The 26,388-nt window shown below is 41.7% G+C and overlaps 3 protein-coding genes across 10 annotated transcripts, besides 2 other annotated features; 2 read left to right on the forward strand and 1 right to left on the reverse strand.

The window, feature by feature from the left end:
- Positions 1-30: 30 nt before the first annotated feature.
- On the forward strand, positions 31-2,168 carry TfIIFalpha (Transcription factor IIFalpha). Its single transcript, NM_079522.4, has 4 exons — positions 31-183; positions 250-1,169; positions 1,246-1,833; positions 1,892-2,168. The coding sequence occupies exons 1-4, from the start codon at positions 160-162 to the stop codon at positions 2,091-2,093; spliced, it is 1,734 nt and encodes a 577-aa protein (NP_524246.1). The 5' UTR covers positions 31-159; the 3' UTR covers positions 2,094-2,168.
- Positions 2,169-2,477: 309 nt separating this feature from the next.
- Positions 2,478-7,868, forward strand: gzl (godzilla E3 ubiquitin protein ligase). Of its 4 annotated transcripts, NM_001104225.2 has the most exons (10): positions 2,478-2,532; positions 2,613-2,824; positions 4,545-4,822; positions 4,923-5,095; positions 5,155-5,246; positions 5,312-5,505; positions 5,567-5,762; positions 5,900-6,253; positions 6,318-6,465; positions 6,534-7,868. In NM_001104225.2, the coding sequence occupies exons 3-10, from the start codon at positions 4,712-4,714 to the stop codon at positions 6,874-6,876; spliced, it is 1,611 nt and encodes a 536-aa protein (NP_001097695.1). In that variant the 5' UTR covers positions 2,478-2,532; positions 2,613-2,824; positions 4,545-4,711; the 3' UTR covers positions 6,877-7,868. The 4 variants fall into 4 exon arrangements, with proteins under 4 accessions (NP_001097695.1, NP_731079.1, NP_649653.1 ...); NM_169139.2 differs by having other exon boundaries at positions 2,478-3,085; NM_141396.4 differs by having other exon boundaries at positions 2,478-2,824; positions 6,534-7,353.
- Positions 7,869-8,023: 155 nt separating this feature from the next.
- Positions 8,024-8,099: a mobile genetic element.
- Positions 8,100-8,725: 626 nt separating this feature from the next.
- Dmtn (Dementin) lies at positions 8,726-25,459 on the reverse strand. 5 transcript variants are annotated; one of them, NM_001144544.3, is made up of 12 exons: positions 25,306-25,459; positions 24,942-25,224; positions 13,296-13,475; positions 12,444-12,523; positions 10,869-11,552; positions 10,725-10,789; positions 10,152-10,657; positions 9,953-10,073; positions 9,766-9,870; positions 9,575-9,688; positions 9,322-9,497; positions 8,726-9,249 (listed from the first exon to the last, which is right to left on the reverse strand). In NM_001144544.3, the coding sequence occupies exons 5-12, from the start codon at positions 11,155-11,157 to the stop codon at positions 9,123-9,125; spliced, it is 1,503 nt and encodes a 500-aa protein (NP_001138016.1). In that variant the 5' UTR covers positions 11,158-11,552; positions 12,444-12,523; positions 13,296-13,475; positions 24,942-25,224; positions 25,306-25,459; the 3' UTR covers positions 8,726-9,122. The 5 variants fall into 5 exon arrangements, with proteins under 5 accessions (NP_001138016.1, NP_649654.3, NP_001163531.1 ...); NM_141397.5 differs by lacking the exon at positions 24,942-25,224 and having other exon boundaries at positions 10,869-12,306; NM_001170060.2 differs by lacking the exon at positions 12,444-12,523 and having other exon boundaries at positions 24,942-25,047; positions 25,113-25,459.
- Positions 17,343-17,438: a mobile genetic element.
- Positions 25,460-26,388: the final 929 nt, after the last annotated feature.

The raw sequence follows: 26,388 nt of genomic DNA on the forward strand, positions 1-26,388 counted from the left end.
AACGATACGATACACTTGCTTCCAAAGAATAACTGCACTTCTGTTATCGGACATCGCTAGAAAATCCAACTTTTCTGCCCGCGCCGCGAATTGTAAGAGTTTGGGGAAAAGTATAAAATATCCAGATAGAAGCAACATATGATTAGCAAACATTAAGCCATGTCGAGCGCGTCAAAGTCGACGGTAAGTCTTTACCCTGCCGCTTCCGGCGCCAACACTTATTTGCGGTCTTCGCTTGATTTCATGCAGCCGAGCGCTGCCAGCGGGAGCTCCACGTCCGCAGCTGCCGCCGCCGCAGCCTCTGTCGCCTCAGGATCCGCCTCGTCATCCGCCAACGTGCAGGAGTTCAAGATCCGCGTGCCCAAGATGCCCAAGAAGCACCATGTGATGCGGTTCAACGCCACGCTCAATGTGGATTTCGCGCAGTGGAGAAATGTGAAACTGGAGCGGGAAAACAACATGAAGGAGTTCCGGGGCATGGAGGAGGATCAGCCCAAGTTTGGTGCTGGATCGGAGTACAACCGGGATCAGCGCGAGGAGGCGCGCCGCAAGAAGTTTGGCATTATAGCGAGAAAGTACCGTCCAGAGGCACAGCCATGGATCCTTAAAGTGGGTGGCAAGACTGGAAAGAAGTTCAAAGGCATCCGCGAGGGCGGCGTAGGCGAGAATGCAGCTTTCTATGTGTTCACCCATGCACCAGACGGCGCCATTGAGGCATACCCCTTGACCGAGTGGTACAACTTCCAGCCTATTCAGCGCTACAAATCGCTGTCGGCGGAGGAGGCCGAACAGGAATTTGGTCGGCGCAAAAAGGTGATGAACTACTTCTCCCTTATGTTGCGAAAGCGTCTGCGCGGCGATGAGGAAGAGGAGCAGGATCCGGAGGAGGCTAAGCTAATTAAGGCAGCCACCAAAAAATCCAAGGAGCTCAAGATCACTGACATGGATGAATGGATTGATTCCGAGGATGAGTCGGATTCGGAGGACGAGGAGGATAAAAAGAAGAAGGAGCAGGAAGACAGCGACGATGGCAAGGCCAAGGGAAAGGGCAAGAAGGGCGCAGACAAGAAAAAGAAAAAGAGGGATGTTGATGACGAGGCCTTCGAGGAGTCGGACGATGGTGACGAGGAGGGCAGAGAAATGGACTACGACACCAGCTCCAGTGAAGAGTATGTGCCCCAAACGATTCTGATAATGGCAATACAATTTGGACCACATCTACTAATTTCTTATACCCTATTCTAGCGAACCAGATCCAGAGGCAAAGGTGGACAAGGACATGAAAGGCGTGGCCGAGGAAGATGCGCTCCGCAAGCTGCTTACCTCCGATGAAGAGGAGGATGATGAGAAGAAGTCTGATGAGTCGGACAAGGAGGATGCCGACGGCGAGAAAAAAAAGAAGGATAAGGGCAAGGACGAGGTATCCAAGGACAAAAAGAAGAAGAAACCCACAAAGGACGACAAGAAGGGCAAGTCGAATGGCAGCGGTGACTCGTCCACAGACTTCAGCTCTGACAGCACAGACTCCGAGGACGACCTTAGCAACGGACCGCCCAAGAAGAAGGTCGTCGTCAAGGACAAAGACAAGGAAAAGGAAAAGGAGAAAGAGAGCGCTGCGAGCAGCAAGGTCATCGCCAGCAGCAGCAATGCCAATAAATCTCGCTCGGCCACTCCAACGCTCTCGACGGATGCCAGCAAGCGCAAGATGAACAGCTTACCCAGCGATCTCACCGCTTCGGACACAAGCAACAGTCCCACCAGCACGCCAGCAAAGAGGCCTAAGAACGAGATTAGCACATCGCTGCCCACTTCCTTCTCTGGCGGCAAAGTAGAGTGAGTAAAGCCGTGATATACTGGAATTCCTAATTCTAATTTCATGTATTTTGTTTAGGGACTACGGCATCACCGAGGAGGCGGTGCGTCGGTATCTTAAGCGAAAGCCCCTGACCGCCACCGAGTTGCTCACCAAGTTCAAGAACAAGAAGACGCCTGTCTCCAGCGACCGTTTGGTCGAGACCATGACGAAAATCCTGAAGAAGATCAATCCCGTCAAGCACACCATCCAGGGGAAAATGTATCTCTGGATCAAGTAGCCCGCAGTCATGTGATTTTAATGTTTCATAACTCAAATGCATTATTGTTCAACACAAAATATAAACGCACCACTGAAAATCGGTTAATTTTCTTGGTTAATTCGAAAAGGCAAGTAGTATTTTGCACAGAAACTGATTTTAACCAATTCATTGTATTTGTACTTCTAGAATCTTAAAAACTAGTTATTAATGCTATATCTTAGTATTATATTTCTATATGGTTTCAGGTTCTGAAGTTGAGAATTCTAAATTCTGTACAATGATCTGAAACAGTTGCTGAGAATACTGGATTTTAATATTTTTAAAATTTTAGTCGATAGCTATCGAAATATGGGAGTAATCGATGTACGAAAACATCGCCGTCAGGAAGCCAGCAGCAGCTATACATCGATTTAGTTCCAGCTCTAGCCCTGTATATGTGTCTGTGTTCGGGTGGGATGTAAATTCTAATATCCGATAATTAGAAAAGTGAACCAAACCCAAAGCGTTCTTATCGCGACTGTCATGCTCTTTTCGCAGCCACTGCGCTGTCCCCGCTGAACCACGACCACCAACTAAAGGAACCCGAGGAGTCCGAGCCCCAAAAGGGAGCAAAACAAAGTACAACGCAATACCAGTGCGATGGCGACGAGTGAGGAGGCGAGCGAGTGCTGAAAAAATAGGATTGGATACAGGAACTGGCCAGAAGTCGCTCCAAACGGTCAACTAAGAGCACGAGAAGCCCTAATCAAGTGAGTGACCAGTGGATTTACGCGAATGGGCGTCGGGAAAGCAAAAGGAAATCGCTCAGCTGCTTTGTTGTTGTGCTAATTGAACGCACACAAGCACAGTAGCAGGCACGCACACAGAGGCGCCTAAAAAAAACAACAAAAGCGAATATACGAAATTTAAGTGCAATAACTTGTGGGCTGCTGCCTCCAATCGAGGCCGCTTTTCACCTGTAACCCACCGTTGTACACCATTCAGGAAACACCTGCCTAGTGCCTATGTATGTATGTATGCGTGTTTGCGTGAGCGTATGCCCTCCCCCAAAAAGGAAAACCTTGAAACCACACTCGTGCCTTGTAAAGTTCAAGGTGTGTGTGTGTGCGCGTGTTTGTGTGTTGGTGGGTGGGTGCTGCGTACGCTGTGTAATGTGTAAATTGATATCGGCCTTCCAAACAAAGCGAATTAACGCGAATTGCATTCCTCGTCGCTAAACATTCAATCCGTATGTCAGGATTGTTTAAAACAATCCAGTCAATACATATGTATCTCTACATATCCAGATAGCTACTCTAGCTTTTTTGCAAGCGCTTTTGCAAGGAAAATTATATACAAGTTTTGAAAATTGCGAAATGACCATACTATTAATTGGCAAAAGATCGCCAAGTTGCTAAAAAATTGTGTAGAAACATATGCGATAGTAACCAACATTTTAATAATTTGTTGAACTACTTGTTTGTCAAAGGAATAGCATTCTAGTTGAAATCATCTTAAAAACAAACTCCTTCTACACCGTAGTCGTTTCTTTATAACATGCCATGAAATGGAAATAGAATGTTACATGGTAGGATCACCAACTCATACCTGAATGCAAAGACTGTTGGGCAATCCGTAGGGCGTAATTCTATTAAACGCACGCGCCTCCCCAGATTGAATTTCTCATTGGAACAACGAATGTCGGCCTCCCATTTATTGTTTAACCATCCAATAAAAACAAAGTCACGTTCTCATTGGAGCCTTTGCTCCGATTGTCTACCGATGTGCTAATGCCAGTGACGTTTTCTTTGTCAAATCGTAACTTTAATAAACATTTTGTGACATATTTGCACACCTCCCCTCGGCTGTGTATTAGCAGAATTTGTAATATATGTACGAATAGAAACTTTCCACTTTTTCTGCCCCAACTGTGGACCGACGGTGCGTCGACGCTAAATAGTTAAATGTGCATGCGGTCTGGGTTCTGGTTTTAGCATGGAGCGGTGTTCGTGACTCATCAACCTATTTGTTCCGACTACAGCAGCTGCCGCCCAAGATCTCGGCCACTATTATTTGATCGCGATAAAATTAATTGATGGCAAATTGAGTACAATAGCAGCCAAGGAGCGAAACGCGTTGATTTTTCTGTTCTGTTTGAAGTAACCATTAATGCATTCGCGAAAACCCGAACGAACCGTCGTCTGCCTGACTGTGTCAACAAACAAACCAGCTGTAAGTGCAGCGTGACTGAAGAAACGCAAATTTTTTCAGAGTAAGCAAATCAACAATACCCCCAGTTGGCCGTTTATCTTATCAGCTGAGCTCTTTGTTGCCATGGCCTCGTAGGCGGAGAGGTTTACGCCTAGGTTGACTACACGCAGGATAATACTCGAGTTGCAAAAATTATTATTATTATTTATATAAATAGTTATAGCACCCAAATAAATAATCATTCATAATATGTTAAAAAACATTTTCTTTTGTTTTAAGTCCGAAGTCCAAGCGCACAGAATCGCTGGCGGTGGGACACAGATGAGACATGCGAATGGTGCGGATGTTGAAGACAAATCGCTACAGCACTGGACATAGCGGACTAGAGCAATAACAGTACAGACCAAGTCCCGATCATCTCCAGAACGTGTGTCCTCCGCGACAGAATGTCCAAGAGAAGTTGCCAGATACTCACCCTGTTGGGCTTGTGCCTGGTCTGTCATGAGGCGACCTTGGTCGGGGGCCACGTGCTGGTTTACCGGAAAGCAACCAGCCAGGCAAGTTCAATTAATGACAAGTTTAACTTGCTAATATTTTAGAAATATTATTACAAATTGCAAATACTTATTACGCCCATCGTATATTGTTTACTCACAGTTGATCGAGGAGTTCAATGATCTGCCAGCTCAATTCGGTCCCAATCTGCCTTCAAATGGTCTCAAAGTGTATGTGGTTCCCGCTAGGCGCCCTTATTACGGTTGTGATAGCCTGGACAGACCACCGCACCTGAAATACCCACCCTCAGCCAAATTTGTGGCACTTGTAGCGCGGTAAGCTATATGTGGTAGATATAAACACTTCAGTTCGACCTAACTCAAATCTTTTGTAGTGGCGAATGCGTCTTTGAGCGTAAGATACGAGTGGCCCAGAATGCGAGTTATTCTGCTGTGATTGTTTACAATAATGAAGGCGATGACTTGGGTAAGTGATTACACATAGGTGCTCAGGTCTAAATATGATTTGTTTAAACCCATATTCAATTACAGAGCAAATGTCCGCCGAAAACATAACGGGTATAAGAATACCCTCGGTTTTCGTGGGCCACACGACGGGTAAAGCGCTGGCCACTTACTTTACGACCGAGGTGGTGCTAATCATCAACGATGAGCTGCCCTTCAATATCAATACACAGTTAATATTGCCGTTTTCCATTCTGATCGGTATGTGCTTCATCATAATGGTAAGAAATCTGGAGTTTTAACGCTGTTTTACACAACTGAATTGCTTTGATTGCCGAACAGGTTATCTATATGATCTACAAGTGCATCCGCGAGCAGCGCCGCTTGCGTCGCCATCGACTGCCAAAGAGCATGCTGAAGAAATTGCCAGTGCTCCGATATACCAAGAACAACGCAAACAACAAGTACGACACCTGTGTGATCTGTCTGGAGGACTTCATAGAGGACGATAAGCTTCGCGTGCTGCCCTGCTCACATCGTAAGGGATACAGTCTTGGTTATTTGCTCAGCTTTAGTAGTTTCAGAATATATCATATACAAATGCTTAAACTAATATGACATCGCCAGAAAATTCTTTAATGCAAAGACAACATATTAATTCGTTATTACTTTCAGCCTATCACACGCACTGCATTGATCCATGGCTTACCGAAAACCGTCGGGTGTGTCCCATTTGTAAGCGCAAGGTTTTTACGAAGGGCGAAGCGCGTGCAAGTCGGAGTCGACAGCCTTCTTTGGATAATGTCACGGATACGGATGACGACACAACGCCGCTGCTGCAGCAACAGCAGTCCAATGGTAGGCAGGTGGGTCAAGTGAGCTCGGCTTCTTCGGCTGGTGGAGCAGCTGGGAGCAGCTCAAGCGTTGCGGCGGCGGCTGTCGCTGGAACCACGCGACATGGAACCTTCCGCCGTGGTCACGCCGGTCGAAATCCGTTCGAGGAGTCCCAAAGCTCTGACGATGAGAACGGTACGTCTGCTGCCGAAATATTTTTTTTGATTTTTTTAAATAACACACCCTATTACTTGTACAGCTCTGCTGGCCTCTACTGTGCGCCCGGCCACGTCTTCTGGAGCACATGAACGCATCAATCCCTTTGATCGTGCTCCGAATCTACCGGCCCACCTAGCCGAACAGTTAACTGAGAGTCGTCGCTCGGTCTGGTCGAGAATAAATTTTGCGTAATTATATATTTGTGATGAAGCTCACTGGTAGAAGGTGCATAACTTCCTGTTTTTACTGCTTTTAGCTCGTTCTTCCGCCGGCAGCCAGCTGTTATTAGTGTGGCGGCGCCACCCTATCTGGAGCGCGTTGAGTCCGGTACCAGTGCCATGGGTCTGCCGGTGACGGGGACAATTGCTGTAGCCTCGCCCGCATCGAACAACATCCTCAATCCGAATTTAAGCGGCTCCTTTAAGGACGAAGACGATATGCCACCGCATCGTTCGATCTACGAACCGATAGCAATCAGCACGCCTGCAGCTGACTCAGCAACAGTCGACGATTCGGCGTTTCTGCAAACGCCCACGCAAGGCGGCATAGGCGTGGCCGCCCTGCCGCACAGCGCATCCGATCGCCAGTTTCTCATATGAGGCGAGCTAGTTCGCCGCGAGTCCTTAGCCTGTAGGTTGTAGGTGGTCGTCGATCCTTGAGAGATGAGACATGAGCCCAGCCTGGGTACGAGTTTTTCGTTTGGGTTCGCGATCAGCGCTGTGGCTGCCAGCTTCTTTGTTTTAAACAATTAACATATGTTTATTATTAATATTAATAAATATGTAGCCGAACCTTGTGTTGGACTGTGCGCTGTCCCACTTCCAGGGCACCCACCCACAAAAATCCACACAGACACGATACACACACACGCGTCATTTATGTGCGTATAGAAATTGTGATTTATTTTATATACATTTTACAATTAACCCAATAATTGGCAAACGAAATACAGCCTCGCCGGCAAACTCCCAACCAAAAATGTAAACGATAGATGGAAGAGAAAAAATACCAAGTTACCACATCTAAGATTAAATTGTTTACCTGATTCGCATGAATCTTTGATTCAGTTGTTCTACAAAATAAAAAAAAAAACAAAATATTAAAGCAACACTCAGCACACCTATTAAACTGAATCACGAACATAGTTACGTTTTAGCTAAGATCGTCTTTTTATTTCGATGTTTTTGAGAACTGCTTTTCAATACTATTACAATGAAAACAATTAAATCAAATGATTGAGAGGCACTGGCCTGTATATTGTACATTATTCTCGTTTTAACTAATTTTAAGTTTACTGTGTAGCATATGAAACTGAAATCCATTGATGCAATAGATTGTCAACTCATCTTTTCTTTGAAGAGCAGAGTCTTTAAAATATGATCAAATTATATTTCAAGTCAAAACCGATGCCACACTCACACACATTTGTGATTATTTTTTCCCAAAAATAATTAATTATGCAACAAAAATGCTGTTCCCATAAAAACGAAATCAATTAGGGCATAGATGCAAATATATATATTTAAAAATGCTGTGGCAGTGTAACCTAAATTTAATTTACTTTCAACAAAATAAACGTAATGGACCTAAGCTAATCAATCGCTGTTTCTTATTAAATTAAAAGTTCTTGGCTGTGGTATATTTTATCTTTTATTTTTTTGTAAATAGAAACTAAATAGGATCCAGGACACGTAGTCTGTCAGTTTATTTCAAAACGAAAACAAAGGGAAAACGGAACGGTATCATCGACTATCAGATACCTCTTACTTAGCTATTGTGGGTGCGGGGGATCAATTCAAAATTCTTATGGAATCTCGCTGGAAATTTGCATAACATTTTTAAATTGATTCAAAAAATAAATACTTCTTCCAAACTGTGTTAAAATAGTATAAATTCAAAATATTTATAGAACAATAGGGTGTGACAGTTTTTGGCTATCGATAGAATGATATCAACAAAATCTCAAGACTTCAAAATTGTGGCCTTTACGAATTTAGTATAACATTTTACTCCACGAGGAATTGGTATAAAAAAGATATCATATTTAAAGCATACTTTTCGGATATGCGACAAAATCGGACGAAAACTGCTTTTTCAATTTCGTGGTTAAAAGGCTAACGGTAACATCGTAAACCTAACAGAAAATTGGCAACATATTTGGAACATTGACTAACCGACAGATCAATGTCCACTTACCTTATTTCTTACTGTATTTGAAGTAATGTATGCACAATAATTATTTCTTTCAATTTTGATTGTAGTCTAGGAATAATATATTTTTAATACCAACTGGGAACGTATGCAGCTGTTCGAATAAACACAGCGCAGTATATGCTATAGTAATAGTTATTTGATTGGTAATATAAGTAAATCATTTTACTCAACTGTTAAATGCATAGGGTCGGACAGACTTTAAAAAATTCCCCGAAATAAATTAATTTCCGATTTATACAAACTTTCTTTTTATATATTTTCAATTATTTTATAGTAATGTAAATATTTTATATAGGTAATACATAAATTATGTATGTTCAAATATAGTGAGTAATGCACGGAGACATGTCAGCATTTTCAAGTTATTACATAGTTTAAATCAATTTTGCTAGATTTGATGCGAGAGTGTGGTGTGATGATTAGGTGTGTGTGTGATAGGGTATATGAATATTTTGTACAGTTTCTCGGGTGTGTTCGTGTTGATAATTGATACAATTTCAGTTAAAAATTATTGTTATAATCGTTATCGATAAGCTATATACAACATATGCACTTTAGAACTTAGGATACATAACTAAAGAACGTGTCAACTACCCGGTAGATGAGACGGTGGCCACCAAACCCACGTAGTTTACTTCACCACCAGCGATTGCTTGAGATGTCGCACCAGGCCGGATCCAATGTCCTGGACATCCGGCCACTGTCGTATCACAAAGATGACGAAACAAATAGACAAAAACGTTGTGAGAACGCGAACCCTGGAAATATAATAAATAAATAAATATATATATAAATATGTTCAACGTGGAATCAAATTCACAAGTAGCTACCTCGTTTTGAGAAAAGGCATTATGATGCCTGCAGCGGTGGCCACAAGCAGGAGCACCACTTGCAGTATCGTTAATACCACATTGATGAGTTTCACAACCAAGGCCCGCGCATTCGAATTATCAATGCCCTCGACGGTGACATATTGTTGCTGCGACATGTGCTCCATTTTTGATATCTGTGGAGGAGCTCGCTTAGAATCGGTTTGCATTTGGCGTGGATTGGGGCTGGAATCCCCAAGCGTTCGAAACTTACCCTCGTTTGACAGTTCTCGAGCACTTCGTTGACGTCACGTAGTCTTTCATCGCTTTGGTATTGTACTTTCTCCTCCATGTCGGCAATCGTTTGTTTCAGATTCTCAATTTCATTCTGTCGAACAAAGGCGGCAAAGCATGAGCACGAATGTCGGGCAAACTGCCAAAGCGTCAGCCAAGTGAACTACGAACCTGATGTAATTCCGTCAAGTCATTGATTTGCTCCTCGAGTCCCTCGGCACGATAGCGTTCACTTTCGAGTGTGGCGGTCAGATTGTTGAATTCCTTTTGGCCCGTCTATCGAACATAGAAAAGGAGGTTCGAATATTAGTGTTAATAACACAGGGGTTCCGCTGGCTTTTCAATAGAACACGCGTACCTCGAGTCGTTCGATGCGCTCCTTGAGCTTCTCGTTTTCGGCCTTTCGCTCGGCCAGCTCTGTTAGCAATGTCTTGAGCACTATGTGGTATTGGCTGGCTCCCGACTGGCTTTTACCAGACCTATAAGCAAATATAATAAGCAAGTTCGTTAGGATCGTTCCCATCTTTGTCTGTGATCAAATTCTGAGATGCTCTTACCCTCCCGGTATGCTTTCGCTCGTTACGCTGCTGCATTCGCTGCCATTGTCACTGTTGAACTTTCCCGTCCCGCTTCCCGCTCCGCCGGTGTTGTTGTTCTGCCCGCCGCCGCCTGAGCCCGTCGAGGTTCCGGCTCCAGGCACTTGCTGCAAACGCTCGCTGCCCAAAACATCGGCATTGGCAGACTGCATGCCCTGTAGTTCGGCCTCGCTCATCTGGTTGATGTTGTCGGCGCTGCCAAACTTGTTCTTGATCAAGTGCGCAAACTCCCGTGGCTTGGACATCACCGAACCGGAGAAGCCGGTGATGCCATCGCGGATGTTGCCTCCCACGTTGCGCAGACCCTGGCCGACATCCCGCAGCACCTCGCGCGGTTGACGGTGCTGGCTCTTCGTCTGGAACTGGTGATTCTGCAAGTCCTTGGCCCGCTTCGTGTAGTTGTCCAGCTTTTTCTGCAGCTGCGAGATATTGTGTGCGCTCTTCTGGTTCTTTTTCTCAAAGACAGCCTGTCAAGGAGTATCACATTAAAAATAATTAATTAATTGTTGCAAAGAGATAAGTGATTGTGCATACCTTGATGCGCTGCAGCTGCTGCTTGTCTGCACTGGCTGCCAACTTAAGATACTCGTTGACATTATCTAAATTAAACAATTATTCAAATTGTAATTCTGTTGTATAAACTTTATACATTTTCCAGTCGATTGATTATCTACTCACCGTCTCTGGCAGTTTGCTCCTGTCGGATGGACTCCTTGGTGCATTGGATCTTCGTGTTCAATCGGTCGATGGCCTGAACGCTGGAGCTGCGTTCGTGGCAGCGGCGATGGACCTTCTTGCTGCTGTCAAACTCGTCAGAGACGAAGGACGAGTAGTAGTCCTCGTTGCCACTGAGGCGGGAATCCTCCAGACCACTGCCCGTGCCGGCGCTTCCACCACCACCACCACCGCCACCACCACCACCGCCACCTCCTCCTCCGCCCTGCTGTGGACCCAAGAAATCCGTCATGTCGTTGACGCCAACGAGACCGCTGTAGGCCAGCAGACCGCCCTGATCAGAGCCATGCGTACGTCGCTGGCGCTCGCGACTCCTCCGCCGGTGGGTGGGACTGTGGCTGCGGAAGCCACGAGCCACCACCCCGGCGCTGCCCAAACTTCCGGTCACCGTGTTGCCGCCGCTGTAGACAGCCGCCTGTGCAGCTGCCACTGTGCTGGATGAGGCCGAGGAATTGCTGTTCGTGTTCGCCGAGGCTGTTCCGGATCCGGACGTGGCCCCTCCAGCCGTTGTCGTCGCTGCTGCAGATCCTCCCGCAGTTCCTCCGGCTGAGTGGGCAGTTGCTCCTCCCGCTGTGGCTGCTGCTGTCTGAGTGGCTGCCGCTGCCTCGCTGGCTCGCTCCCGGGACACTGGCGAATTGTGGCGCATAGAAAGGTACGACTTGGGTTATTTTGTAAGAATTATCTGCGTTTTTTGTCTTTGCTCAAATTTTGTTGATCATGAGGCGCGTGTGAAGCAGCACAAAAAAGTTCAGTTATTTACGATCATTGTGTGGTGGGATGGATGGTGATGTAATGAGTTATCTTTAAGTTTAGCTCTTTTGTTTTATATGTCTTAATTTCATATACATGTCTTGCTTATTACATTTAAATTATTTCATTTGAAAATAGATTTATTCTACTTTTGTAATGGTGCAAAGTTTCTTTATTTAGAGTTTATAATAGTTTTAGTTAAAATGATTTAAAAGAATTTGATAGATTATCTTAATGATGCGATTCCGGCTGGTTATTCCATTTTAATTTAATCACAATTGATTGTAAGAATTGCTTGCTCATAGAATTTCTATGAACGTAATGTTTTTTTAGAGCACGGTTTTATAAAAATAGTTTTTAGTTTCTTTAATCGAATTATTCACTCGATCTTTTGAGCTTGAAAATGTGTAGTTGGCTCACACACAAGCGCTGATTTATGGTTTAGCTTATTTGATGAATGTATGATGAATAAGTGTTTAAAAGAGTTATTTCAGTTTTTTATTGACAGCTGGACTGCCTGTCTTTGAGTCGCGGAAAGAGACAGACAACAAAGAAGAACAGAGACAAAAGAATCAGGGAGAAGAAGAAGCAGTGGCAGGCAGTTTAAGAGCGTTTAAATCGCGTGTTTTCACTGTGAATAGAACCAAAACAAAAAAAAAATAATTGAAATGTTTATGTGAATGAGTGCGTGAGTGTGGTGGCGAAAGTGCATGGAGTGTGCAGGTTACTTGCAAAACAAATTGAGTCTTATAGTACTGGTATACCTACATTTGTCAATGATTCTGATTGGGTTTGCTTGATTTGCAAGTGTAGCTAGTTAGGCAGGCTAACATTCAACGGTTACAAAGCTAAACAAGGAAAATATAAAAAGATACAAAGAAACAAAAATATGTAAAGTGCGCAATCAAACAAATAACAGATGTTAGACACAGTCAAATGAATAATACAATGACCAAGGCACTCAAAAGTGGGCTATACTTTTTGATTTTGATTTATAAATAGCTGTCCGTAATTTTCTTGATGCCAAACTCGTGAATACATTGCAAATAATGGGCGTATAGGAGGTGTTGGGGCGGTCTTTGGATTCTGGAAGATGAGTCATCGCTCAACCACAGCCGGGGGTGGAAATTCATAATGGAATGACATACAGTGAACCCCAAAGAAAAAAATGCCGAATTAACTAAGTGTGTAACACTTATTTTTGGAGAGTACGAATGGCCAAACTTAATCTAATACGCCAAGGTATACTAACAAAACATAATCATATTACCCAATCATATATTATTTAGATGTATGATATGAAACCCCATTCTCCTTTATACTAATTCTGCTGTAGATCTACGGCTGTAAAAACTAGTTGATAGCGGAATTATAATAGTATATAAAGTAACACTGATAGCCAGCACTCCCCATCGAAATCGAGCTGGGCCATCACATCCAGACTCCCAGATTAACATAAGCCCCGCTGATAAGATGCAGGAAGCTCCGGCTTTAACACGACGCAATTATTCCCAATTAAGCGACTGACTAATGGACCAGAAGGAGCCCAAGGAGGGGTTGGTGATCTGGGTGGTTTGGGAGGAGGAGTCCGGAGGATTGATAATCATAATTGATAATTACTTTGCTCGGTGCTGCGGCTGGCAGAGGGTGAGCGACTGGCGCGCAGATTCGAGCTGGAACCGCGGGATGGACGCAGGGGCTTCAGCGTTACGAAGTCCCGATTCTGGTTCGGATTAGGGGCCGCATTAGGCGTTGTGTCCATTATTGCTGGCTGCCATTCAATAACCACGATTTCGCTGACTGCAAGAAAACAAGAGAAGCGAATAAATAACAATATTTTCATAACGTTTTCTAGGCTAAGTGGCAAAGTCTAAAGGTGAATCAAGCCAGTCAGCCAGCTGATAATCCGTGCATAATCGGATTATTTCATATATGTGTATGTGTATATATACAAGTGTGAAGAAAATTGGAGCACATGGAATAATACATTTCTATACATTCCTGGCATTTCTTGGCTGATGGAAAGCATCTTGAAAATTCAAATATTCCAAAAATAGTGTCAGCGCTGACACATTTCAAGTGCTCTCCTCCAGATATGTATACAATCTATTCTTAACCAGATACGGTAGTAATTTGTTGAAGATACTACACCCCCCTCTCTAGCAACTAACCGAGTGTATCAGAGAACCATATGGGGACTGATTATATGAGTTCACCGCCTGAAAAGTGTAGAACTCAAGTGTCATGGGCGGCATGCCAATGATGTTCGTTTGTGGGAGGAGGGTCTTCAATAAAGACAGCAGACGCCTCATCATTATCATTGTGCGGACCGAGATACGAATTGTTTACTTGGTTATAAGCAGCCTTCTTGTCAGCACACCCATTTGAATTCTCCTTCCATTAACACGTATATAATTCACTGTATTTAATCAGCCCAAGGGAATATTTTGAATTCCATTACCATTTATGCTGCTCCTCAAGTGAATCGGTAAGTTAGTCTGCACGGATGCCGTTCCAGATCGTAATCGGCTTTAATGGATATAACTTTCACGCCCACTGAAGACCTACCCCATTGTTACTTCACTTGAACCAATTGAGAGTCCACAAGCAGCACTTTCCACTTACGTTCCGCTTTTTCTTTATGCGCTTTGCATTTTTCGGATAATCGGGTAATTTTCCGATCGGTAAACCCCTTTAAGCATATCCCCACACTCGCACTTCTCCAGACATTTTAACAGTCTAACACACTTTGCATGGCAAACACTTGAACTGGTTTATAGCTACATATAAACATTTATAAAATTGCAGTAAATATGAAAAACATTTACAATGAATCTTAAAACCAATAAGAGGGTATAGAGCGGACCTATAAGTTGTGCACATAGAGGGACTGATTGAACTTATAAATATTATTCTGTTTAGAGATTAATCAAGAATTTTAACTGCAGAAAAGGCATCGATAGTTATAGAAAATTCCTTGTTATTGAAGGTTTGAGTTTATATTTATCTTTACCTCAGATACGTCTATGTTTATAATATTAAGCCTTTGCCATCTAAACGACTTGGATCGCTGTCAATGACTCTTAAAGTCGTTGCATGATGGTATAGGTACTTTCCTTGTAAATTCATTCTTTATAGATCTGTACCGAGAAGCCAGTACAGGAAAAGATATGGGAGGACAGTGATGGAGAAATAAAGATGGACCTACTCAGTCCGTTGCGCTTTCAACCCAAATGCTCATCTGCACTTGACTGCGCCACAGCTGATGGGTTTGTGGAGAAAGTGGAGGTCTGGAGGGATGGGATGGTATGAAATGGGTTCGGAGCCTTCAGCTACAACGTTTTGCTGTGTGAATCGAGCATAATCATTTTCTTTGTGCCCCTTTCTTTCAGTTTGTTTGTGAATTTTAATCAACGTATTTTGTAACCTTTTTCTGTTTTTCGTGCTTTGTTTGTTATTCCGCGACTCGCTTCCCATTCGCTTTCTTGCACAGTTGTTTAAACAGAAAACAAAACAATGACAAAATAACAATGAGCGCATTGATATTACATATATATCAAGCGAAGCAAAGAAAGTCCGCGACGAATTAGGAATGCCCTATACTCAGGCTAAGGACATTTATGAGCTAATTACGAATTACGAAGTTCTGTTGTATTTTATCTTTAGAGTTTTAAACCTATCCATTGTATTATATTGTTGATTAGGGCACCATACATACCCTATGTTATACATTTGAAAGAAAGGCATTTCAAAGAAAAATTCAATTAAATATACATTGTAAACCCAACTCATTCAAAGTTAGCTTATCAATCCGTCTACTGAGCGAAACACAAAATGCTATGCCATGCAAATTGAAAAAGATTCAGGGTCACTGCACTCACGACTTTGAAACTCAAACGATGTCGCACTTCATATCTCCTCTCGTGTTAACCTCTTTCTGTTCTTCAATTTCTGAGATGATTGTATGGAACAAGTCGCAATTTGTGGTGATAAGGAGGCGCAACAGGCCAGTACAACCCGTCTGCAGAGAATGCCAGTTATCAATAGTCTGTTTTCGGGTGCATATGAACCCGGGAGATCCAGCAGTGGAAAAACGAATCAAACCGGTTCCGCATTTTTATCACTTAGTAGAGAGGGTGGTTCTGGTTCAAAGTCCACAGATAATTGATAAAGGCACAGACCTATGACACAAGCTAGGGCATTAGCATAAACCAACAAGCAGTCATATAATAAACTTTTTTGGGCATTTGTTATATAAAATACAATTTAGGATTAGGATACAAGTAGGATTAAGATTAAGTTCTGTCAAAGGTTGTAGCCACTTAGCACCAAGAGTGCTAGAATTTTTATACCAAACATTTTAAAAGCATTTGATTTTTTATAGGAAATCATCTCCAATTCTGAAATCATTAAGCCTTTCCATAACAAAGTGTACCAGTTGTACAATTACCAATCTGTCCATGTATTTTTGCATACTTAGAATGCAGATTCAATTATGCCAAGACATTTGCTAATGACCCGCTACTCACTGAATAACAACCACATCCACATGCCACGTTCCGCATGCAAAATCTCAGGATTCCGACTCGGCAGCGCAGCTGGTTATCTTTTGTGAAGGTCGCCGCGCTTGGATTATAAATATAAAGAACCGCATTAAATTAAAAGTCGTATGCACAGACAACAGCGAGCAAGTAATTACAGAACTGACTCTCGGTCATGTTTGCATTTTCACCCAGTCGGTCTGCCCATGAAACGTGCCTCCATCCATTGCATCCACATCACCCTGTGAACTGTGAGTAATTTTATCATTAGATGGAATTTTGTGGACTTTGCTCCGCATTTCTGCCACATAAATAATGCTGCAATCGACTGTCTGGAATAATTCGAATTCAAATGACCTCACGGCACACAGCTTATTCCAATTGCACGGCACTAATTGATTCCTTACGTCTCGAGACGATGGAATATTGCACTACTCAAGGATTACAACAGACCCTTGCATTCTTATCCTTTATAAGGAAAACTGATCTTTGTTTTATATACATTTGTAGAAACTGTAGGTCTAAATATTTATTACATTTTTCCGAGTGTGTGCTTTGGTTTCTTATCGCAAGTCACAGCTTTGACGGAATGTCAAACTCTTTTTCCATTTCGGCTCGATTATATAAGAGCTGCGAAAACTGAAGCGGACAGTATCATAAATGTTGTGCAGGTCAGGTTGTGTATGGTACATACATATGTATGTACAGCAGCAGCAGCAGCAATTGAACTTTTCGTGAAGAATTGCAAAGTTTGCCCAACAAAACCCGTAAAAGTCAAGAAAAGAGGCCAAAGAAACATAAACAATTGTGACTCAACTTTCGACTGCTGGCCCATTACCTCAACAATTTGACAATGTATTTTATAGATGTTACTTTGCCGCCGTCGTTGTTTCAGCATTTTGCGTTGTGTTTTATTATTGCAGGTGTTTAAACTGCTGTTCGAGACAAGCCAAAGGTAAGTTGTAGCCAGCTTGTGCTTTTTTCCCCCTTTTCTTTATTTACGGGGGACTGACGACTTTGTTCTCATTCGTTGCCAGATACAAAATGTGGTGGTGATGGAAGGGGGTAAGGTGGGTGGCAGGTGTTAAGTGCGAGTCGTGATTCATGCTAAATGTACATAAAACAGGGGAGAACGCTGTGGTCGAGTTGCTTGACTATCAGATACCCACTACACTACTCAGTTGCAGTGCAAGGGAGAAACTTCCAAATTCTTATCGATAGAAGCGGATTAACAATAACTTTGTTAGAACAGCTTAAATCTACATCTGCTTAAATCTCTGCATTATTGTTGCACAAAGAGAATCTACTTGCTGTATGTTTTATTTAACATGTAAGCTTTTGTGTGGTTTAAAAATAAAATGAAGCAGTCACATATTAAATCTGAAAATCTAAGCAACCTTAGAGAGGGTACCAAAAACAAAAGAGCTGCGCCACAAGTTGTCTTTGTTGTTTTTTGTTTTTTTTTTTTTGTTTTAGATAAGCACACTGGAAACCGTCATAATCGACAACCGCAACCACAAAAAATAAGCGGGAAAAGAAAGGAACGACTGTGCTATTTTCAATAAGCTTATTATCGCTGCAATGGATACCCATTGTATCTATTTTCAAACTGCCACCGAAAGACATCAGCCATTGCAATGGTATTTTAATTACAAACCGTATTTATCAATCAATCAGCCCAAGGGTGTTGTGTAAGTTGGGAAAAGTGAGTGGGAAAACTTATTTCACTATCAATCCATAATTAGTGGGTAGCACGGGTGCAAATCGAATCAATGGCTCTTTGATAACGATAAAGAACAATCCACCGACTTTCTTTGCCCATTAGCGAATTGTATAAGTATACCAGAAAAAATATCTAGACAGCATTTCTCAGGTGTATCTCAAAACATAAATCTTTCTGTGAATCATTGTCTTAAAACATAAAGATAAAACATGATTTAATGCCTAACAGCCATTTACTTACTGCTTTTAGAAATGAAAATAGTTAAAGAATGACTTGGCAATTTCCGGCAAGTAGAGATTCCCAGTTAAGCAAAAGTAACTCGGAAAATTTGTTTTCTACGATAATATGCGATAAATCCGAATGCACAAAATTAAGTCATTAGTCAATTAGAGGTAAAACTATCTAAGTAAATATCAGCTCTATTTGGGAATGCTTTAGTTTAGAAATAAAAAAAAACCCTACAAAATATACGCAGGACAAGTCAATTTGTTGTTACTCTGACTCACGTGATTTCCCTTTGCTAAATAATGGTTTTTTATGTTTTGGAACTTTTCGCGAAAAGATTGCCTATCAATTGGTCGTGCCTCGGCCTTATCTAATGTCCCCAAGAAGCCCACATACACCTGACACTAATCAGCCCTCAGGTGTCAGCTAAACCCACATCCAATTGGCGTCACATCGAGTGTGTAAATATAAAATTTGATTCACCGCCTTATTAATCAGGGGACAACAAATGAAGGAAACCTGATATCGTTACCTCTATATGCAGAAGGCGGAATCGGAGCTGGAACGACTCCCACAACACGTCATATTGTTGACCAATATGCAAACTGTATTTATCTATATGACTATATGTGGACAAACCGTTTCCTGTACAAAACAAATGCATTCTGCCTCTGCAATTTTTAAAAATGTGTCACACATTTGGTTATAGTTATCTTTGCTTGTTGTATTCAATTTGCTTGTATTCAATTTTTAAATGAAATCCTTTACACATTTCATTTATCTTTGCTACATTTTATAGACATAGGATCGTAAATACTACCTAATTATCAGTTCAGTACATAATCTTTATTGCTCTGCAATCGCTGGCCATAAATTTTCGTGCTCTGCCACTAGAAAGTAGGGTTTTAAAATGTTACCAGGAGGGCAGGCAGCGAGTATCCATTGAAAATGTGGTAAGTACTTTCGGATCGGTCCTTTCGACATTTTCTCCGCTCGCTGCGTTTTTCGTGTGGTTTTTGTGGTGCGGAAAACTTTTCCAGTTAACAACAGAGTAGTCTGCCGGGCAATTACCTTTATGACAGTTATCCAATGCCTTATGCTACAGTCTGCGGTACCAATTCTCTCTCCATTTTCTCTCTGCGGGACCAGCTCTTCCGCTGCGGCTTCCCATTAACGCAATTGGTTTGTGCCACTTTCTTTGAGATACTCGCAGCACGAGTCCAGCATGTGGGGCCAACATGATGCTGTTGAAACTTGGCAGATACTTCTAGTCGACCAGAAGATGTTTCGCCCATAACTCATGGCACATTGGACACTATTTTATGGCTTGTTTCTACACCAAAAGCAAGCAGTTGTGGGTGTTTATTTTTTTTGTTTTTTTTTTATAATTTTTCCCCACGCTTTGTGTTGGGAGCGATAGACTATGGATAGACATCGAAAGACTGAAACCTTGACCCCGCCCACAGGTGAAGGTTGCGCTACGTTGGATAATCGAAATGTTCTTGAAATGAACTTATAAGTTGCAGCCAAATTCATCAATCAAATGAACTATAATTTGTGTTAAAATAAAGCGACTAAACAGCGATCTTGCCATTTATTCGGTTTTATTATTAGAGACATTAAGAGTTATTTATCATATTTTAAAATGTAATTAATTAATTTTATGAAATTGTGCATATGATTATTTTCCACATATTGATCACGCTCCAAAGCCAATTGTTTCATCGTTCAATTTTGGGCAAAGCGCCTAATTGACTCTCGCCGCGGGTCAATAACACTTGCGATGGCAAACAGAGGCGCGGAAAGAGGAGAAGACCCAACGAGGTTGAGTTGGGTTCGGACATCAATTTTATGGTGTCATGGCATTTGTCAAATGAGCCACTCCGAGCTGAACTTTAAGCCGGGCGGACCTTGGAGCTCCGCTCGTCTCGAGAAACCCGAAACAGTTAGCGAGGTTCAGGCAATCTTGGTGACTCAATGCTGCTTCTTGGTAAATTATAAGAAAATTCGACACTTTTGCGAAAATATATTATAGTAGGTGTGTCCCGTAATGAAGAAAGACAGTCCTGTTGCAATGCACCTTGATTAATATTTTGGCAAATACTTAATATTCAATTGATAACTTATTGCTCATTTTGTGAGCTGCTTCTGCAGTTTTTTTATTGACCAATGAGTCGTGAGGCAGATATTAAACTGATTAGCACTGATTATTCCGGGAAAAATACTTGCGACCAATTTCTGAGCTATATGAGACTTAGTGACATACTCGTCTGCTTTCGCTAGAATCATTTTGATCCTTTATAAATAAACCCGAAATGATTAAGCTTTTCCCGCAACCAATTTTCCACGTGTCTTCCGATTCATCGCATTGTGTAGAATTTTGTCACAGCTCAGACTGTCGTGTTCAGCTGTTGTTGATATGTTGATATTACTCATCGAATATTCGGACAAAGATCAACCTGCTTAACATTTTTACACTGAATGTTCAATGAATTGACCGACGAGCGAGCGTCGTCGTCAGCAAAAACTCGCATGACTGAAATGCAAATATGAACAAATAAAGCAAATAAATAAATGCTATAAACAAATGAGACGCTGCGAGTGGCGTGCTTGAAATACAAACCCATGAAAACCGAGAAAACCGGAAAGGAAAGGAAAAGAAAACACAACGCACGCTGCTAACTTGGCGGCATACACACAAATGCAAAATTATATTTGGCCATTGTTTTTGTCGAGTGGTGTGTACGTAAGCCAAAACCAAAATCCAAAACGAAAACTCACAAAGAAAACAGATCGGAACACGTTTTCGAAGGAGCCAGATTGGAGCAGAACAGCATGAGGTGAGCGGGGGCTTCAATCCCCACCCACTTTTCAAGTCCCAAAGCGGAATGATTCACGTTTGCCTGTCGCTGATGCCAAATCGCATTCGGTTGATGAATTTAAATTGTTCAGAACCGAATGTGTACACTACAACCAAAAAGGGGCAGCATGTACATACATACATATGTACATAAATATGTGCATTTTAGCAAAAAAAAAAAAAAGCCCCTCGAATTTCATAATCGCTTTAGCAGTGCCCAACTATGCCGTGTTTTCTTAATTCTAATTGAATAATTACCTTTTACTTGTGACACTGCAAAAATTGAGATATTATCATCAAGTTTGGTATGTTTATAGAGAATGGGCTTAGCCATGTTTTCACTATATATTTATTTTTATTTTACTTTAACAATTCAATTGAGCAGCGCTGATACTCGACGCACCTTAGTCATCAAAACCACATTTATGCCGCTTTCCATCCATCGCTTGGGTGCGATGCTCAGTTTCCTGCGAATTGTTGTCGCCTCGTCAAACAAATATTAAATTATTGATTGACAAGTCCTCAACCCCTTCCATTTTCCATCATTTTCCCACTTTTGCACCGCCATCAGCGGCAAACTGAAAAGGTGAAAGTGAAAACTGCCATTTCTATTGTCGTTACTCTCTTTTTGTTTGTGCAAAACAATTTAACAATTTATGTGTAAATTTTCACAACGGAAGTGGTTGAAACTTATGTGTAGGGGCCACCAGAGCGGCAACGGCAAAAATAACGAACAAAAGCTATAGTTTAGTTGAACTTATAAGGTCATTGTCATATTTGGTCATCTGGTCGAGCATATTTGTAGTGGATGAGTCACTGCCAAACAGATACGCTCCTTTGCTAAAACACTTTTCCCAGAAACCAGAAATGTCTAGAGACATCTCTATATATATCTATCGAAATCTTTTTAAGTGTATCTAATCGTTTCCGAGAAGATTTGCTACCTAAGTGTTAGGTATATGGCACCAAATCAGAAGAATTTGATGAATAACCTACATAGAAACTGAAGTCTAGCCAAAGGTATGGGATATAAGCGTTTAATCTAAATTAGCATGCCTGACATCATCAGCTAGCCTGGCAAAGCCATAATCCGAGGCTCACCTTGGTAACTGAACTCTAATCTGCGAAAGAAATTCCATTTTTGTGGCACTCCCTCGCCCATTTCTGCAGAGTTCCGCTGAGAACTTAGCGTTTCAATGGTCTGTGCTAAGTAAGGAAACATTGGGGAACAAATTGAACATTCCTTTATAAGTCAATTATGATTAATAAACCTAATCAGCCCGATTAGTACGGGAGTGGGAAAAAGTTCGCAGACGAATCTAATCAAGATTTGGTGACCTCAGGTAGTAAGAGTACCATGTATTTTTCAAAAACAGTACATTATTTGCTGATTAAATGTCTTCACAGGCGGAAATGCGATTGTTTTGGGTTATCTCTGGGGTGAATTTTGAATTACTGACCAGCGGCGAAGGGCTCTAGTGAAACATTTCGTTTGGGAGCGTCGCTTGTTGCCAGGACAGAAGCCATTTGCGAAGAGCCGGTTCACACATGCCTCCCTTTCCCCTCACTCCCTCTCTCTCTCTCACTCTCTCTTTGCGTCTCTCTCTTTTGGGCACACGCCCAAGACAATAAAACAGCAGATAATAAACAGAACAGAAAAACAAATCGAATCGAATCGGTTGGAATCGGTTCGGTTCGCGGGAATTTCAAGAACAAAATAAAAGCCAGCAGCACCATTTAACTCTGCTTATTTTGCGGTTGCCTTTGCCCATCAAACAAACTTAATTAAATATGCAAATAATTTGCGTGCTTTCGTGCTCTTTTTTATGCTTCGATTGTATTGCATAATGCACAAAATTCGGAGATTAATGGATTTGGGAAGTCTCAAAAACTGGGACTCGGTCGAATCCGAAAGTAATTTATCGCAAAGTTTGTTGAAAACTGTTTTCGATCTCGGCTGTGGGAATTGACGGGGAAGCGGGAAAAGAGAAAGCCCATTTATGTGGATAACAAATGGCTAAAGCCGAATTGATCAGTCATTGAGTGATTGACAGTCAAGCCGCTTCAGCATAAAGAAAAGTGGTAATTACGAAATGCGAAAGATCATGGTGGAAATTAATTACTTTACAGAAGGGGAATATTGTATTATTGTTAATTTCACTTCCCAAAAGAGCATAAGTTCAGATTAACACTTTAATTAAAAGAAAAGAAAACAATAAAATGAATACTCAGTATTAGTGTTTACATTATTTATCTGGTCCGAATACTATTACTTCCCTATATCAACAGGAATTAAATAAAAGATTTCGTTTATTTCGATTAAAATGAATGCCGTGATTTTCAGTATTTTGTATCATGCTAATCGCCTTTTTGATACCCCTCTGGCTAGATAGCAAGTACAATGCCCTAGTCTGCTCCCTCATAATCCAGCATTTTTATACTCCACCCACCGGCCACCTGCTCTTTGACGTCATCGCAGACCGAAGTCTAGGTCTTCGCACTCTTGTGGGCTTTCGGAAACTCAAAATGTATTCACATTGGTGGCGGGGTGGTATTCAAGTGTTTTGGCGCCGTTGGCAACAAAGTGAGCAAAAGCAAATACTTTTCCATGCTCGTGGCCGTTTTTGAAAATCAAATCAAATGAGCAAACAGAAATGAGAGCGGTTTAATCATTTGGACTAACGAAATATATTTATCTGAAATTTTTAATATGCATATGCGAACGATGCGATCCCACAGAATCATAAATAAAATCATCAGTTGTCACAGGCCAAAAGAGATTAGTCGAGGGAGCGGGGGGAGGAGGCTGATCTGCACACGAAATTAAATAAATAATATAAACACTGTGCCAGAAATAGCTGACAAGCAAACGAGACCAGCGACCAAGAAAGCTACACTGAACAAAAGTGGAATTTACATTATCCACATTATATCACACAATAACTTTCAGTAAGTAATTTAAGATATTCCAGCTTTATTGATTTAAAACTTTATTAAATTCCACAAGCCCTATACTTTTCGTTCTGTGTAGAGATAGCCTCGCTATAAATGCCTATTCTTTTCATTTTCCGTCCGCTTACATTTATCATGCCCGCTGAATTTAATTCAATTGCTGACAAAAACGTGTTGTTGTGGATTCAACCGTGCCTGTCTCCGAACAACAACAACAAATGCAACCAACTATGATGACAACAAACAGGAAGATGAGCCCATAGAAAGCCAACTTGCCCAAGACGATCTCACACACAAGTGTGCAGCTAAGTGAATTGATCAACGGGCGCATTGGAGGAGGGGGAAGTGTGATTGTTGCCAAGCCACAAGACGCATTCCCTGCTATTATGTACTGAATTGAAGTCGCTATTAACGTTAATTGTGTCATGCATTTGTCGATGGGGCGGGGGGAGTCGGTGGCTTTAACAAATGGTAATCAAAGTGCAATGACAGGGAAAGTCAGCGATTTTGAGGCGCGAATTCAACTGGCGAGGTGATATGACAGCAGAGGCCAAACTGGTTCTGTTTAAGTAATTACCAAAGTAAAATATTTCTTAATAACTTTATTCTTTCTCAGATGTTTGTAGCTGAAATGAACAAAGGCTCCCTACAGACATACATATGTACGTACATATATATTGGATTCACTTTTATCTGCTGACCAGCTTTTATTTAAACCCATTTCGGTTCACAACAGATATTAATGCCTTGTGGGGCGAGCCAAAAATGAGGTTCTTGAGGCCCGAAAAAGTTTGGATCAATGTTTTTTCCGCATAAAAAATAAGCAGGCAGGCCAACACACACGCACACACACGTTCGTGGGTCGCAGGTACGTGCGGGCGTGTGGTTGTGAGTGTGTTGGCCTGGTTGAGAGTACACTTAAATAAACAATTCTGAACCAAAAACAATATTCGGCACGCACTCACCTTTGCAACAACAGTTATGAAGGTGCAGCAGCCACCCGCTCTCTCGCTGACCGCTTTGCACGCTCTCTGCCTCGCGCTCTCTTCTCGCTTTTTGGCTGCTGCAGCGCTTGATTTTTATGCACACATCAATTTTCAAACTGCGACGCCCTTTTTTCCGATTTTCTCTCTCACCTATAAAACAACAACTGCCGCACTCAGCACACACACGCACACACTCTGTTAACAACAATTTGGCTCTTCACTTTTTGTGTATTAGATTTTCCTCTTTGATTTTCCTTTCGCTCTGCGCACCTCGTGAAAAATACTGTTACTCGGCTGGACAATCAGCGATACTTGTTGTAAAGCAGCGGACGTCGCTTCTTACATTTAATTGGCTGCCCTTTCGACTTGTCTGCGCTGCCAGTTGCTGCACTTTACTTTTGTTTGACTTGACGCCTCCGTCTGCTCTTCGCCTTCGTCTTCGTTCCGCTTTATCCGACACACGACCAACCGCCGCTAAAAATCAACACAAAGTAAGTGTGGTCGACGCCTTCTTGACGAAGAAAACCAGAGTCCGAAAGTGTCAGCAGCTGGTCACACCGCCAAACGGTCCCGCTGGCTTGGAACCGTGCTGCCAGACCGTTTTCATATTTTCATATTGATATTATAATATTGATATTGATAATATAAATATTTTATTCATAGCAATCAAGCTATCATCCATAGTACACATCAGCTTTATCAGTTCTTTTTTATCTTGGTTTGATATTTTCGATGCATTTTGTTTACAACCTAAACAAATTTTTATTTCCATTGATACCACGGAAATAATTTGAAATTTAGAACTTAAAAATAAAAGGAAAAATAACTTGTAAGTTGGAATAAATAAAGCACGGTCTTTAAAGCAAGAAAGTGTTAAATATATATATTTCAATTTGAGTCTATGATTAACGCTAATTTATGCTTATGGGTCCACTTTCGATCACGAGTTGTTCACACTAATGGATACAATCGCGGAATGGGCACACTGAATATTGTTTAGCGGACAGTGGACCAAAGCCAATTCGAATCAATGGAATATCCTGATATCAGGCATATGTTAAAACTAAGTAACGGAATGGTCAATGCGTAAATTGCTTTCGTATGTGTGTTTATTTTACGCCCTTACGTCGCTAATTTCTGAATTAAATAGCTCAAAAATATTCATATGTATCATGTAAAAATTTAAAAAATCTGCAAATAGATTGCATGTATCCCGTTAAAGATAGTAAGAAGTCCAGAAAAGAGAAATGCATTCAGCGATCAATTTTGCATGGACTTACCAATGTCTTCCACAATTTTATGCTTTTATTTTTTAATCGCTTTGAATTATTTCTCAAGTAACGCAATTTTGAGAAAAATCACACCATTAAATCGTGGTGAACAATCGAATATTCGATTCCATTTTAGCGTTAGGCATTTTTCCGCC

This window comes from Drosophila melanogaster, chromosome 3R (genome assembly GCF_000001215.4).
Source record: "Drosophila melanogaster chromosome 3R".
Lineage (NCBI taxonomy): Eukaryota > Metazoa > Arthropoda > Insecta > Diptera > Drosophilidae > Drosophila > Drosophila melanogaster.

What these genes read in the sequence shown, in the direction of transcription:
- TfIIFalpha (NM_079522.4), top strand. Translation starts at nt 160, where the DNA reads ATGTCGAGCGCGTCAAAGTCGACG. An exon ending in GACACCAGCTCCAGTGAAGA is followed by an intron (nt 1,170 to 1,245) that starts GTATGTGCCCCA and finishes ACCCTATTCTAG; the next exon opens with CGAACCAGATCCAGAGGCAA. An exon ending in TTCTCTGGCGGCAAAGTAGA is followed by an intron (nt 1,834 to 1,891) that starts GTGAGTAAAGCC and finishes TATTTTGTTTAG; the next exon opens with GGACTACGGCATCACCGAGG.
- gzl (NM_169139.2), top strand. Translation starts at nt 4,712, where the DNA reads ATGTCCAAGAGAAGTTGCCAGATACTCACCCTGTTGGGCTTGTGCCTG. An exon ending in TTTGTGGCACTTGTAGCGCG is followed by an intron (nt 5,096 to 5,154) that starts GTAAGCTATATG and finishes AATCTTTTGTAG; the next exon opens with TGGCGAATGCGTCTTTGAGC. An exon ending in GTATGTGCTTCATCATAATG is followed by an intron (nt 5,506 to 5,566) that starts GTAAGAAATCTG and finishes ATTGCCGAACAG; the next exon opens with GTTATCTATATGATCTACAA.
- Dmtn (NM_001170060.2), bottom strand. Translation starts at nt 13,437, where the DNA reads ATGGACACAACGCCTAATGCGGCCCCTAATCCGAACCAGAATCGGGAC. An exon ending in AGCAGCTGCAGCGCATCAAG is followed by an intron (nt 10,658 to 10,724) that starts GTATGCACAATC and finishes ACTCCTTGACAG; the next exon opens with GCTGTCTTTGAGAAAAAGAA. An exon ending in AGCGAAAGCATACCGGGAGG is followed by an intron (nt 10,074 to 10,151) that starts GTAAGAGCATCT and finishes ATTTGCTTATAG; the next exon opens with GTCTGGTAAAAGCCAGTCGG.